We start from the raw sequence: 14,204 nt of genomic DNA on the forward strand, positions 1-14,204 counted from the left end.
CCCCCCCCACCCCGCCCCTCCCTCTCTCTCTCGCTCTCTCTATCTCCACATGTGTTCAGAGAGAAGGAGAAACCCTCTCTCCCCCTCTCCTCCCCTCCATCGCCGAGCTCGGAGTCGGGAAAAAGAGGAAAGGTAAAAAGGGGAGAGAGAGAGAGAGAGAGAGAGAGAGAGAGAGGGGAATATAAAATAAAAAAAAAAGAAAAATAAGAAAAAGAAAAAGGCAAAGAACAGAAACTATTGAGCCGTTTCTCTCTCTCTCTCTCTAACAAAAGAAAACAAATCAGCGCTCGCTCTTTCTTTCTCTCTCTATGCTTTTTTTTTAACTTTTTATTTTAAAAAAAAAAAATTATGGCCTCAATTATGAGGGCTTCGCTGGTTCGCCAGTCAAATTCTCGGGAGCCCAACTCAATCATTTCCACCTCCCACGGATCCGCATGTCGAGCTCTCGGCGCATCTCGTCCGTCCGATGCTTAGCAGTACAGGATCGGACGGATAGAAATGCAGTGGCAGGTAGTCTTGGACAGTGCCATGGGCCGAATATCCGTATCGATGTTTTTTGGCCTTTTTGCATAAAAAATTTACTTATTTTAGACTTTTGTAAAATTGGGTCATATTTTTCATTTTACAGATTCGGTCCATTTTTTCAGCAAACTGACCAAAATACCCTTATTATTTTTTCTCTTTCCTCTTTCTCTCTCCTCTTCGTTCTCTCGNGCCCGCCTCCCGCGCGCCCCCACCCTCGCCGCGGCGCTCGCGGTCGCCGATGCCGACCCCTCCCTGCAAAACGCCACCGGGTGGACGTCGCTTGGCGAGGCCGGAAGTCGCCGTGGCGCGCCCCGTGCTCTTACAGGAAGAAGAAGAAGAAGAGGGAAAAAAAAAAAGGTGCTCCAGCAGGAGGAAGAAGAAGAAGAAAAAGAAAAAGAAAAGAAAAAATTGCTCCGCCTGGCCTTCGCTTTTTTTTTCCGGCGGAAAAAAAAAAAGAACGAGAGAACGAAGAGGAAAGAGAAAAAGTAATAAGGGTATTTTGGTCAGTTTGCTAAAAAAGCGGATCGAATCTGCAAAAATGAAAAAGGTGGCCCGATTTTGCAAAAGTCCAAAATAAGTGGATTTTTTATGCAAATTGGCCATGTTTTTTTCTTAAAAAAAGAAATTATTTGTACGTCCCAAAATAGATGTACATTTTAAATCCCGTCTATTTTAGAGCGCGATGATTTTTACTAGTCACACTAATATAATTAGTAAAAAAAATTTCATCTTTGGATGAATGAGATGTATATTGTATACTCATTTTAAAGTGTCTGTTATTTTGTATTGGGTAATACCATATGTGTAAAGACTCCTAACTCTTATGAACTCCTAAAATTGCCCTTTCAATTCTTCTTTTTTGGGGGGCATTTACTTTTATTTACTTTGCTTCAAAGGCTAATGTTAAAAATAGACTCTTTTAGTATTCCAAATTCTTTCAAATATATTCATAGAGTTAGAAAGAACAGTTATTATATATGTAAAATTACGAGTCCGGCTATGATGCTTGTAAAAGTACCAAGTATTTAGTGTTTATAAATTTTTTACCGTTAGATCTACGTCTTTGATCATTTTCACCCGTTAGATTATACTATTCAACCAACCACCCACTTAACCCTAGGGGGCCCACATCATATTAACCGCACATCCCTTAATCTAAAGGCTAAAAACTTACAAACACCAATGACTTGGTACTTTTAAAAGCATAGGAGCCCAATTCGTAAAATTACTATTTTATCTTTTTCAAATATATCGCTCTATTGTCGCCAATTTTTCTGATTTGTCCAATAAATTACAAAAAAAAAATATTTTGACTTCTTTTATTTCAAAAATATCTTTAATTGTTACTAACTTTTCTTATTTACTCTTAAATTAGAGGCAAAAAAAATTTTGATTTTTTTTAAGTCCGACAGAAATAAGATATTTCAAAAGTATCGAGAGTTATATAGACAATTATCCCTTTTTTAAGAACACTCCAAATTTTAACACTTTTGCAAAGTCGCATACTTTAATTTTGACAATTAAAATTTTTAATTTTTATTAAATAGCTTAATAGATTTTGTTTTTAGCAAAATTACTAATTGAACGGTCATTTTAATCACATGTTATATATCTTATATAGGAATGTCATTGGGTTAGATTCTAAGCGAATTTTTTTAAAAAAAATCTAAACCCTCACACTCGATAACCATAATCAAAACTCAAGCCTGAATCCAAATCCAAACTCAATAATTTTCGAAAATCCGTATCCAAAACTATATCCAACCAAAACTCGGGCGCGTTTGGTTCAAATTATGTAATATTACAGAGTATTTCGATATATCCAGATATTTTGAATTTTTAAATGAGATTACTACTGATGTTGTATTAGCGTGTTTGGTTTAATGCAGTACTGTAATGTTGGATTACAGTATTTATAGTATTACTATATTCTGTTCAGTCTATAAAATTCAGTAATCTTGATAGTATATTCTAATATTGTCCTTAACCACATTTGACAAACTTTTTTTTTCTTTTTACAAATAATTTTTTTTACTAAATTTTATTTTAAATAATTTAATTTTTTAAAATTTTAAATTTTAAATNTTTGAGCTGGAGGGGGCGCGGAGGCGAGCTGGGGCTGCGGGCGTCCGGCGACGCACGTGGCCGGGGCACGCACGGCGCCGCGGGGGGCTCGAGGCGCCGTCTCGAGCCGTCTCGAGCCGAGCCCCCGCGGCAGCGGCGCCGTCTCGAAGCGGCGGCGACGACGGCGGCGGCGGCGGCGGAGCAGCTTCCACCTCGACGCGATCCCGACCCCCAGCCTCCTCGTCCTCCCAACCCCCAACCTCTCCGCTACTACTACTACTACTACTGTTACTCCTCCTCCTATGCGCCCGAGGAGGCCGGTCAATCCGCCGGCCGAGCTCGAGGTCGGCCGGTGCACACCAACACCTCCCTCTTCGTCGCCGTCGCCGTGGAGGAGGCGCACGTCGACCCGGCGGCCTCACGCGGGCGCTCGCTGTCCCGGCTGGCCGGGTTCTTCGTAATGGTGTAATGGTGCACCATTACACCGGTGTAATGGTGTAATTTCACCATTAATGGTGTAATGGTGTACCATTACACCATTAATGGTGTAATGGTGTAATTACACTATTAACGGTGCACGCGGCCCGCGGAGCGGAGCCGCGGGTGGAGCTCTGCCGGGCGCAACACGAGGAGGGGGATGACGACGACGGTGGCGGCAGGGTCTGCTGCTGCTGCTGGAAGAGGATGAGGGCGGCGGCGGCGTCGTTGGATGAGCTAGGGGGGGAAGGGCGAGGCCGACGAAGACGGAGGCGAGGGAGGGGTTGATGGCGCGGAGCTCGTCGAGCTTGTGGGCGGACGCGGCGGGCACAGCCGGTCTCGTCCTTGCAGAGGCGGGTGCGGTACTGGGCCGGGTGGAGCCAGGACTCGAACACACCGTGGGCGTACTCGCAGGCGTCGCTGTGGTGGCACGAGCCCTTGCGGAACTTGGGGCAGGGCACGCAGCTATACAGGAACTTGCGGGGGTCGCGGCGCCGCGCGTTCTCGCCCGGGTGCACGAACGGGCACTCCGTCCAGTCGTGCGAGTACACNGGGGCAATTGCTTATATACTCTTGAAATTTTTTCGACTTATCTATTTATCTTTTATAAAAGGCTAATATTAAAAATACTTTTTTAAGGTTCTAAAGTTCTTTCAAATATACCCCTAAAGTCAAATTCTGTTGGTAAACTGTTAGGAGCAGCTGTTATTTTTATAAAATTACTATTATGCCCTTTTAAATATATTTTTTTACTGTCACCTACTTTTCTTATTTGCCCTTAAGTTAAGGGTGAGGGAAGTATTTTTTACTTGGGGCAATTGCTTATATACCCCTAAAAAGTTCCCGACTTTCTGATTTTTCTCTCTTAAAAGGCTAATATTGAAAATACCCTTTGTACGTTCCAACCTATTTCTAATATACCCATAGAGTTAAAATTTATCAATGAACTATGTTATCTCTATAAAATTACTATTTTGCCATTTCAAATATACCTTTCCACCATCACTGACTTTCTTATTTGCCCTTAAAGTCAGAGGCACAAAAAATATTTTGACTTTTGGTCTTTTCCAATATACCCCTCTACCGTCACCAACATTTTTTATTTGCTCTTAAGTTAAGGACAAAATTGGTATTTTAATTTTTTTTAACTGTGGTGGATATCTAACTCACGTTTAACTTAAGTTAACTTAACAGGAGATAACTGCGGGGGTATTTTGCAATAACGGTGGAACATATGAGGGGTATTTTAGAAAGAAAAAAAAAAGTAGGGGTAAATCGAATATCTTCAAACGTATGAGGGGTATATAGACAATTATCTCTTTTTACTTTTTGTACTTTCAAATATACCCTTCTACTGTCACAAACTTTTTTTATTTACCCTTAAGTTATGAGGAAAATAGGTATTTTTACTATTTTTAACTATGGTGGTGGAAATTTAACTCAGGTTTAACCTGAGATGACTTAACGGGCACTTACAGAAAAATTATTCTTGAATAACGAAAAAATATACGAGAAGTATATTGGAAACAAAAAAATACTAGAAATAAATAATATATTTCAGAAGTTTTGAAGGATCTATAGATAATTATCTCTTTTATTTTTATAGAAAATACCAACCGACTGCACTAAATAATGATCATAAAAATTATCATATTTTCTAGGTAGGAGAGTCCTTTGGACGTAGACGATTGTTACCTCTATCCTTGGCCTTGTCTAATATTAAAAGCATGTAAGATGTGGTCCTAATTCTTCCTGATTAGGTGGAGAGATATCAACTAGAGATAAAACTCTACAACTGATTAATTAGTTTAATTAATTAACTAATTAATTAATTAATTAAGTAGACCAACCATATGACTATACGAGGTAAGCAATAAATGATGTCAACAATGACGTGCAAGCAATTGATTAGATGGTTTCTAGCTAATCTGCGCGTAGAGTACTGCTATTAAACTGGTGATTTGATTTGTCCTTAAACTTGTGTTTCAGGCTTGTCATCGTACTAAATATGTGTACATATATTTATATAAATTTTTTGAAAATAAAAACTTTAGTAGAGTGCCCACCAACAAAGTCTCATTGCGTAGTTTTCGATTACAACCACGTGTCAGTTTTGATTTTATTCAAAAGTTATAATTTAGAGTTTAGTTTCTTTAAAAAAATTTAGTATTAAAAACATCCAAATGAATTTTTGGGTGGACTTGGGTGGACGTAGAACTGACACATGGACTCTAGACTTCGTTGGAAAGCTCTCCACTAAACTTTTAGCACTACTCTTTTATATACATTTCTTGCAAAAAAAAAAAAAAAAAGAAAAAAAAAAAACATATATGAGAGAGAGAATGAGACTACTATACTATCTATAGTATTGGAGAATTTTTAATTTTTTGGTGTTCAAATCAACGATCCACACCATCAAATATAATCTAGGGTATATGAGGTTTTAGAAATAAAATATTAAATTTTTTTCAACATCGTTTACTTAGAAAATAAATCATGTCAAAATGAACGGTGAAATTAAACAATTTTTAAAATTTGAGAATATAATTTTTAAATTCAAGATCAAGGATGTTGGTCTTAATCTAGATAGTTTAAAGTATTTTCTATCAAAATTTGAATTAATTTAGATTCTTCTACACCGTTAAACTACAAACTCGCCATAGTAGTTTTTAAAATTTGACAAGTTTGAAATAGTTTGTTCATAAAGTAAACTATATCGAAAAAACTATAAAATTCTATTTCAAAAAATTTTAATTATCCTAAATCAGTTTTAATAGTATGGATCGTTAATTTGAACACCTTAAGATCGAAAACGAAACTATTAATACCGGAGGTCCGGTACTATAGATAGTATATGAGCCTAGTTCTATATAGAATGAGACTATTGTACTATCTATAGTACCGGAGCTAGTTTTATAAACGCGGATTCGGAATTTGACCAACTCTACCGATAACCGACTTCATTATTTTGTCTTTTAAAATTTTAAACTCTGGAGAATCGTTCCATCTCTTTTTTTCTTTTACTTCTTTTACGAATTCATTTCTAATAAATTTAATGTGAAAGAGTATAGAAGGGTTGATATATAGATCTTGTTTGCATTTTTTTTTTAATCTAAAATATTTATTTGATAATAAAGAATAAAAATGTTAATTGATCATCACTAGCGTAGGAGGTATTGTAATTAAAAGGTTTGATGATCCGTTCTCGAAGCTTTTATAATTATTTTATACTTTCGGCTAAATTTATTTTCTAAAATAAATAAATAAATAAAATGGACAGGTTAAATTTTTTAAGCAAATTATTATTTATTATTTGATTGGAGTGCATTAATTACAAGTTTAAGATAACCCAATAATAATAAGGAAAGGAAAGCCTTATGCAGTTACATCAAATTCTATATATATAATTAATGTCTAATAAAAGGAAATTAAACAATGACAATGTTACCAAAGTAGGCTTTTTTTTTTTTTCTTGCAAGTTTAAGTTAATTAACCAATAATAATAAGAAAAGGAAAGCCTTGTGCTACAATATATAACAAATTATATATATAGAATTAATGTCTAAAAAAATAAAAAAAAAATGATAAGGTTACCAAATTAGATCATTTCCTTTTTTTGCCCTTTTCATTAAAATCAGAAAGAGGATGAAAACAAAATAATTTTACTAATCACGCTTCTTTTACATCCAGCTTCATTAAAATTTCATGCATGTAATTATTAGAAAATGCTTGGTAATTCCCCTGAGGGCCCGTTTGGTTCGAGTTATGTAATATTACAAAGTATCTCGACATATCTAGGTATATTGGATTTCGGCGTGAGATTACTACTGATGCTGCATTAGAGCGTTTGATTTAATACAGTAATGTAATACTAGATTACAGTGTTTATAGTTTTAATATGTTTGGTTCAGTTTATAAAATTTAGTAATCCTGACATAAAAGTATAGTTTTTTTCAAAATTGCCCTTGTTGGGGTCATTTGAATATTATTTTTTACGGAAATGACGAATGGAGGGAAGGAGATCGTGATGATTACTTAGGAGGACGACGCAATAGAAGATGATAGGTGTTCGTGCGAGAGAGAGAGAGAGAGAGAGAGCGAGAGAAAGCGGTGTGCGAGAGAGAGGGCCGGGGGGAAGGCGAGATAGAGATGAAAATAATGCTGTTAATTAGATTTGGGGTTGTTGGAGGGTAAAATTGTCATTTTACATAATATATAGTATTAACGGGTTTCAGTAATGTAAGATACACGACCCCCTCCCGTTAATATTTTCGATGTAATCCTGCTCGATTTGTAATGTTACATTAACGACTAAATTACATAGCGGATTAACCAAACACAATTATCCTGGCAGGATTGCCTGTAATCCTGCCAGGATAACTCGAACCAAACACACCCTAAGGGCCTGTTTGTTTCGAGGGGAGTGCGGTGGAAGTGGGACGGGGGAAGTGATTTTCGGTGAAAACTGACCACTTCCGCTGTTTGGTTCACCATAAGGGTGCGTTTGGTTCGAGTTATCCTGGCAGGATTACAGACAATCCTGCCAGGATAACTGTGTTTGGTTAATCCGTTATGTAATCTAGTCGTTAATGTAGCATTACAAATCGAGTAGGATTACATCGAAAATATTAACGGGAGGGGGGTCGTGTATCTTGCATTACTGAAATCCGTTAATACTACATTTTATGTGAAATGACAATTTTGCCCTCCAACAACCCCAAATCTAATTAACAGCATTATTTTCATCTCTCTCTCGCCTTCCCCCCGGCTCTCTCTCTCACGCCGCTTTCTCTCGCTCTCTCTCTCTCGACATCTCTCTCTCTCTCTCCCACGAACACCTATCATCTTCTATTGCGTCGTCCTCCCAAGTAATCATCACGATCTCCTTCCCTCCATTCGTCATTTCCACAAAAAATAATATTCAAATGACCACAACAAGGGTAATTTTGAAAAAAAACTATACTTTTATGTCAGGATTACTAAATTTTATAAACTGAACTAAACATATTAATGCTATAAACACTGTAATCTAGTATTATATTACTGTATTAAATCAAACGCTCTAATGCAGCATCAGTAGTAATCTCACGCCGAAATCCAAGATACTTGGATATGTCGAGATACTTTGTAATATTACATAACTCGAACCAAACGGGCCCTAATTTTATTACGCCCGAAAGTCCAGTTCACCTAAAATAATGAACTTGACTTCGCCCTTCCATGGGGCGAAGTCAATTCCGGTGAAGTGAAAAAAAGGAAATAATGGATTAATGTGTTAGAGTTACCTCTTCTAAAATATGATCAAATTTGATTAGGTAAGCTTTAATATATTTTTTATTTAATTTGTACATTTAGAAAATGATGAAAAATGAATTTGTTAAATGTTAATAATTTTTTAACTTTAGAATTTTATTTGTTGCATTATTATAATTTATATGCAAACAAATAATATAATTTTTTAAAATTTTATTTTATAATTATACATATATATATAATTATATACATATATAATTATATTAATTTTATTTATTATAATTTATTATTCACTATAAGTTACAAAATAGACAATGATATCATTTTGGAGGTAAGTATACCGGAGGTGGAGAGCTACACTTTTTACGTCATCTACTTTCTACCAAATAAACAACAGAACTCGCAGAACTGCACGTCCACAGTTAGAAACAAACAGCAGAAGTGAACTAATTTTCACCCTAACTTTACTTCAACTCAAAGTCCACTTCCACCCCAAGTCTACTTACGTTGAAACAAACATGCCCTAAAAGTAAGTAAATCTTATATCACTCCATTCATTAACTACATTGTCAAAAAAATATAAAAATAAAAATATTCGTAACCCTTATTAATCAAAATCTTAAACTCTAAGAATGGTAACTCGAACTAAAAATATTGTACTTTTGATATTATGCTGAAAAATATGAGTTCATAGAAAATGTAAGCGCTCAAAAAATAATGCACGCTCCTAATACTCACATGTATTGTCACTGGTGAAAACTTTTAAACTCATTAGAAAGCAGAAATTAAAATAGTTTTGTAGATATAATTTTCTATATACTCCTCAAAACTTTAGAAACATCTTATTTTTTATATATATGTTCTTCCGTTATTTCAAAATATCCGTACAGTTATCATCTGATAAATTAATTTAGATTAAACGTGAGTTCAATATCTACTAAGGACAAATAAAAAAAATTAGTAATAATAGAAGAGTATATTTGAAAGAATAAAATAGTAATTTCATAGAGATATATAATAGCTATTGCTAACAGTTTATTAATAGAATTTAATTCTANATATATATATATATATATATATATATATATATATATATATATTTTTGCATAAACTCTGAAATGCATTGTACAAATTTGACACATGTCGCAGTGAGACACGTCTCATTAAAATTTTCCCGCCAAATTCTTGCGCGGTAAAAGTGAGTCAACGTAGATGTCGCATAAATTGCGTCATACACGCGCACTCATACTTTTTTTTGGTTACAAAAGAATTCGTTTACTACACGGTTTAAAAAAAAAACAGCAAACACCTGCAATAAAATTGGCTAAAAATGATCACCATAATCATTTTCTACGGAAACACGCGTACGTCCATTATGCGCATCCAACCATCGTACGTCAATCCGCATAGGAAACCGCATGCGATCGTTTGTACACAGCTGTTCCCCTCTCCTTCGTCATCCTCGCCCGATGCCTCTTTATCGGTTAAAATATATACACGACCCTTAACCTTTAATCTATTTTGAAATTAATCCATAAGATTTTTAATCTAATTTATTATAATTATATTTTTTATTTACTAATCTTTAATTTAATTTCTGTAAGAAATTTTGAAACTTCCGTTACCTTTTGCAGAATTTATAAAACTAAATAATTAATAGATAAAAAGAATATAAATTAAATAAAAAAGTTTTAGGAGTCTAGTTCAAAATATGTTAAAGTTTGGGGGGTGTCTATACATTTAACCTTCTTTTTTTTAAAAAATTCAAAATATAAAATAAAAATCACTCTATATATATTTATCGTCGTCCTCTTCACTTACTTTCGCGAACTCCATTCGAGCTCCACCGCGAAGCTGCACGGCGAGATGCGTTCCAATTTCGACCTCGAGAATGGCGGCGGCGCCGTTAGATCCGGGAACGGTAACGGCGCGAAGGCGCGGGGCGGCCCGAACGGCGTTAGAACGGCGCCGTCGCCGTTCTACTACTCGCCGGCGCCGGCGCCGGAGACGGCGACGGAGCGGCAGTGGAAGGCGTGGGCGGTACCGGCGTTCGTGGTGGCGAACGTGGCGGTGTTCGTGGTGGCCATGTACGTGAACGATTGCCCCCGCCACCCCAACCCCTTCGGCTCCTGCGTCGCCCCCTTCCTCCGCCGCTTCTCCTTCCAGCCGCTGCGCCAAAACCCGCTCTTCGGGCCCTCCTCCGCAACGTGAGATTCTTCCTAACCCTAACTTTCTTGTAGTTGTTGCTGGGTTTGTGGTATGATTGCGTTGGATTTGGGGATCTGCGATGTGGGTTGTTGTTTAGATCTGGAGAGAAATGTTGCCCTAATTGTGTCAATTTTGCTGGATCCAATCTTGGATTTTCAATTTTTGATGAAAATAGGGTGAAATGATCGGAACCCGGTTAAAGCGCTTAGATTTTAGGTTATTAGTGTGCATGTTTACTCTCATCTTGCTTGTTTAACTTATTACTTGATCCAAAGTATGGGGGAATTTGTTCAAAATAAGGTTTTGCGCAGTTCTATCAGAGAAAGAATTCGCCTTGACAGGAATCAGATGTTGAAACTTCCAATTCTTGCAGAATGTGGATAGGTCGCTTTCATTAATTCGGACGGAGCGAAATCGAAATTTTGTTGTCAAATTGAACCTTTCTTATTGACTTGCGAAAGATCATTAATTTGTGGCATTCCCTTTGACCTAGTTTTATTCTGGGTTAATTCGACTTTTAGTCCTTGATGTTTGTTCCAAGCTCCAATTGGATCATCAAAAGTTTCAATTGTAGAAATTTAGTTTTGAAGTTTGATCTTAATTTCTATTTCGTCCTGAGATTTCCTGTTTCGGCTTTAAATGTTTGTGCCTGATTTGAATTTCCGCTCTTAAGTTTAACCTCAGTTTTATTTTCGTCCTCAGAGTTAAGAGTTTCAATTTTAGGGAAAAAAAGAGAGTCTAGTTAGTGATGGGTGTTAAACTCAAGGACTAATTGTTGTGCAGAACAAACTTAAAAGACTAGATTGTTACAATTGAGATCCTGGTTAAACTTCTGGGACCAAATTTTGAATATGCAAATGCTAGGAAAGAATTTATTCACCAGAATGTTCCAACACTTTTTTTTTTTTTCATCTTTTCAGATTAGAGAAGCTGGGGGGGCTCGAATGGAACAAAGTTGTGCATCAACATCAAGGGTGGAGGCTTGTGACTTGCATTTGGTTGCATGCAGGTGTTATACATCTGCTTGCTAACATGCTCAGCCTTGTGTTTATTGGAATTCGTCTTGAGCAGCAGTTTGGGTTTAGTAAGCTCACTCTTTTCGGCTCTTTTTTCTGCTTGGCTTTAATTTGTTCTCGTTTTTCTTTAGATAACATGTTATGATTATTGTCACAAACAACCAAGGTTGTAAATAGCGGATAGTAGGTACATAGCCATTGGAGGGTGTCATAGCGGAGAGTGGATAGTGGGTGCTATACATAGCCTTTGGAGGGTGTCATAGCAGAGAGCGGATAGTGGGTGCCATACATAGCCTTTGGAGGGTGTCATTAGCGGAAAGCGGATAGTGGGTGCCATAGCGAATGTTATGAACCCATAGCGGGTTTCACAAAAAACTACTTAATATATCTTATTCCTTATAAAAAGTGCATATGATTTTGAAGAAAGACAGTTCTAGTATTGCAAGCCTATACATATTAAATGTCATTATTTGTAAAAGTAACTTAAAATATTATGATTTAGCAAAACAAAAGGCGAAAAACTAGGAAATCCATAATTCATTTACAGGGTTTTGATCAATCATTTTATTTAACTTCAAAACCCAACCTGATAAGACATTTTGGCTTGCATGCAATTTTTAAGCTTTTGGGCCCATGATGCCCACTGTGACACCGCTTTATAACACCCGCTTTAGCGGGCCCAATTCCACTAAAGCGGCCGCTACAAACCTATTCTGCTAAATTCCGTTCTAAATGTTATGGCGTAGCGATAGCATAGTTATTCCGCTATAGCGGCTGCTTTGGCGGGTATACTAGCTGCTATTTAAAACACTGCAAATAGCCTACAATTATATGATCATTTTTCACCTAGATATGAAAAGTCTCACATTTTTTACTACTATATCATATAGTTCTTGATAACACTCGGTTGCCTTTCTCCTATGAGCACTCTCGCTCTCATGAAACTTTCCGTCTATTGCTTCACGTCATGTGATCCAACCTATAACTAATCTATGTTACGGTAGTTTTAAGTTCTTAAGATCATATAATTCATTTGTTTCTGAGTAACATTGCCTCTTCTGTTGCAGTCCGAATTGGGGCAATATACCTTCTCTCAGGGTTTGGTGGTAGCGTCCTCTCAGCTCTCTTCATAAGAAACAGCATCTCTGTTGGAGCCTCTGGTGCTTTATTTGGACTTCTTGGAGCTATGCTCTCAGAACTCTTCACTAACTGGACTATATACACCAACAAGGTATATATATATTTTTCTTTTTTTTTTTATCATTTGAGATTTTAGCTCCATCAATTGAAAACCCCAGGAATCTCACTCACTTGATTGCTTTTGCAGGCAGTCGCTCTATTAACTCTTTTGACCATAATTGCGATCAATTTGGCACTCGGAATACTTCCGCACGTTGATAACTTTGCACACATTGGGGGATTTCTTACTGGTTTTCTTCTAGGGTTCATTTTATTGATCCGACCTCAATTTGGCTGGTCGGCACGCCACAATCTGCCTCCTGGGAGTGAGGCCAAGTCGAAGTATATGGCATATCAGTGCGTCTTGTGGGTTCTTGCTTTGATCTTGTTCATAGCTGGGTATGTTTTCTTATAATTCCTTTTCTTTTCTTTCTCTGTAAATATCATATGCATCAATCTTGCATTATTAGATTTACAGGTATCGTACTGTCGCTTTCAACGGTTCGTTTCTTGTACTGTCACTGTACATTTACACACTTGATATCTCGTGGAATCAACTTTTTGTTCTTGAGAAAATGACGGAATCATTGCGATCGGTCAATGCTTTTTGTGTTGTAATTTGATATGCAACAAAGCGACGCGACGCTGTGAAAAGCAGCAATATTCTTCTTGCGAACCAACTTGACCCTATATTACGGAGAAACTCTTGCAGCATCTCATAGCTCAAAACTGGGGTTTTTGCATATTATAGTCCGCATTAGATATATAATTCTACTTTTGTCCGCTTAAATTCTGTTTGCGGGCCTATCATTTTAAATTGGCAAGGTCTCTCTCTCCCACTCTCTCTGGCTGATGAACTAAATCCTGTTATTATTGTGCAGTTTTGTTGGTGGGCTGGTACTGCTATTCCGGGGAGTGAACGCGAACGAACGCTGCCACTGGTGCCACTATCTGAGCTGCGTACCTACATCGAGATGGAGCTGCGGAAACTGAAAATGTGTCGCAATACTGTACTTAGAAAATTCGTGTCTGTTCTCAAGGACGCGAGACAACGATATGTCATTATAGTTTGAGATGATATTCTGTTCTTACTGTACATAAGCTGTTGCTTCGTTCAGGCGTGGTGTTCAATTTGATTTCATTCTTTTTCGATTTGTCGCTGGATATCTGGAACTTCGAGCAATATACCAGTATTGTTTTGTAAACTTTGGGCATGTTTGGCTCGCGTTATATAGTATTACAGGTTATTTTGACATAACCAGATATACGAGATTTCTAAATTAGATTATTATTATTGCTGCATTATCTTGTTTGATTTAATATAGTAATATAATGCTAGATTACAGCGTCAATAGAATTTAAAAAATTAAAAATTAAAATATAAATTTAAAATATAGAATTTAAACTATAAATTTAAAATTTGATAATTTAAAAAATTAAATTAAAATTTAATAGGCCGTATTTAAAGGTTTGGAAGGGTAA

The 14,204-nt window shown here is 36.6% G+C and overlaps 1 protein-coding gene across 1 annotated transcript; it reads left to right on the forward strand.

The window, feature by feature from the left end:
* On the forward strand, positions 10,137 to 13,985 carry LOC109714511 (RHOMBOID-like protein 2). The gene is made up of 5 exons (XM_020239183.1): positions 10,137 to 10,526; positions 11,448 to 11,611; positions 12,611 to 12,774; positions 12,871 to 13,121; positions 13,604 to 13,985. Exons 1-5 carry the CDS (start codon positions 10,186 to 10,188, stop codon positions 13,713 to 13,715), a joined length of 1,032 nt encoding a protein of 343 aa, XP_020094772.1. The 5' UTR covers positions 10,137 to 10,185; the 3' UTR covers positions 13,716 to 13,985.

This window comes from Ananas comosus, linkage group 8, assembly GCF_001540865.1.
Source record: "Ananas comosus cultivar F153 linkage group 8, ASM154086v1, whole genome shotgun sequence".
In the NCBI taxonomy this organism is placed as follows: Eukaryota; Viridiplantae; Streptophyta; class Magnoliopsida; order Poales; family Bromeliaceae; genus Ananas; species Ananas comosus.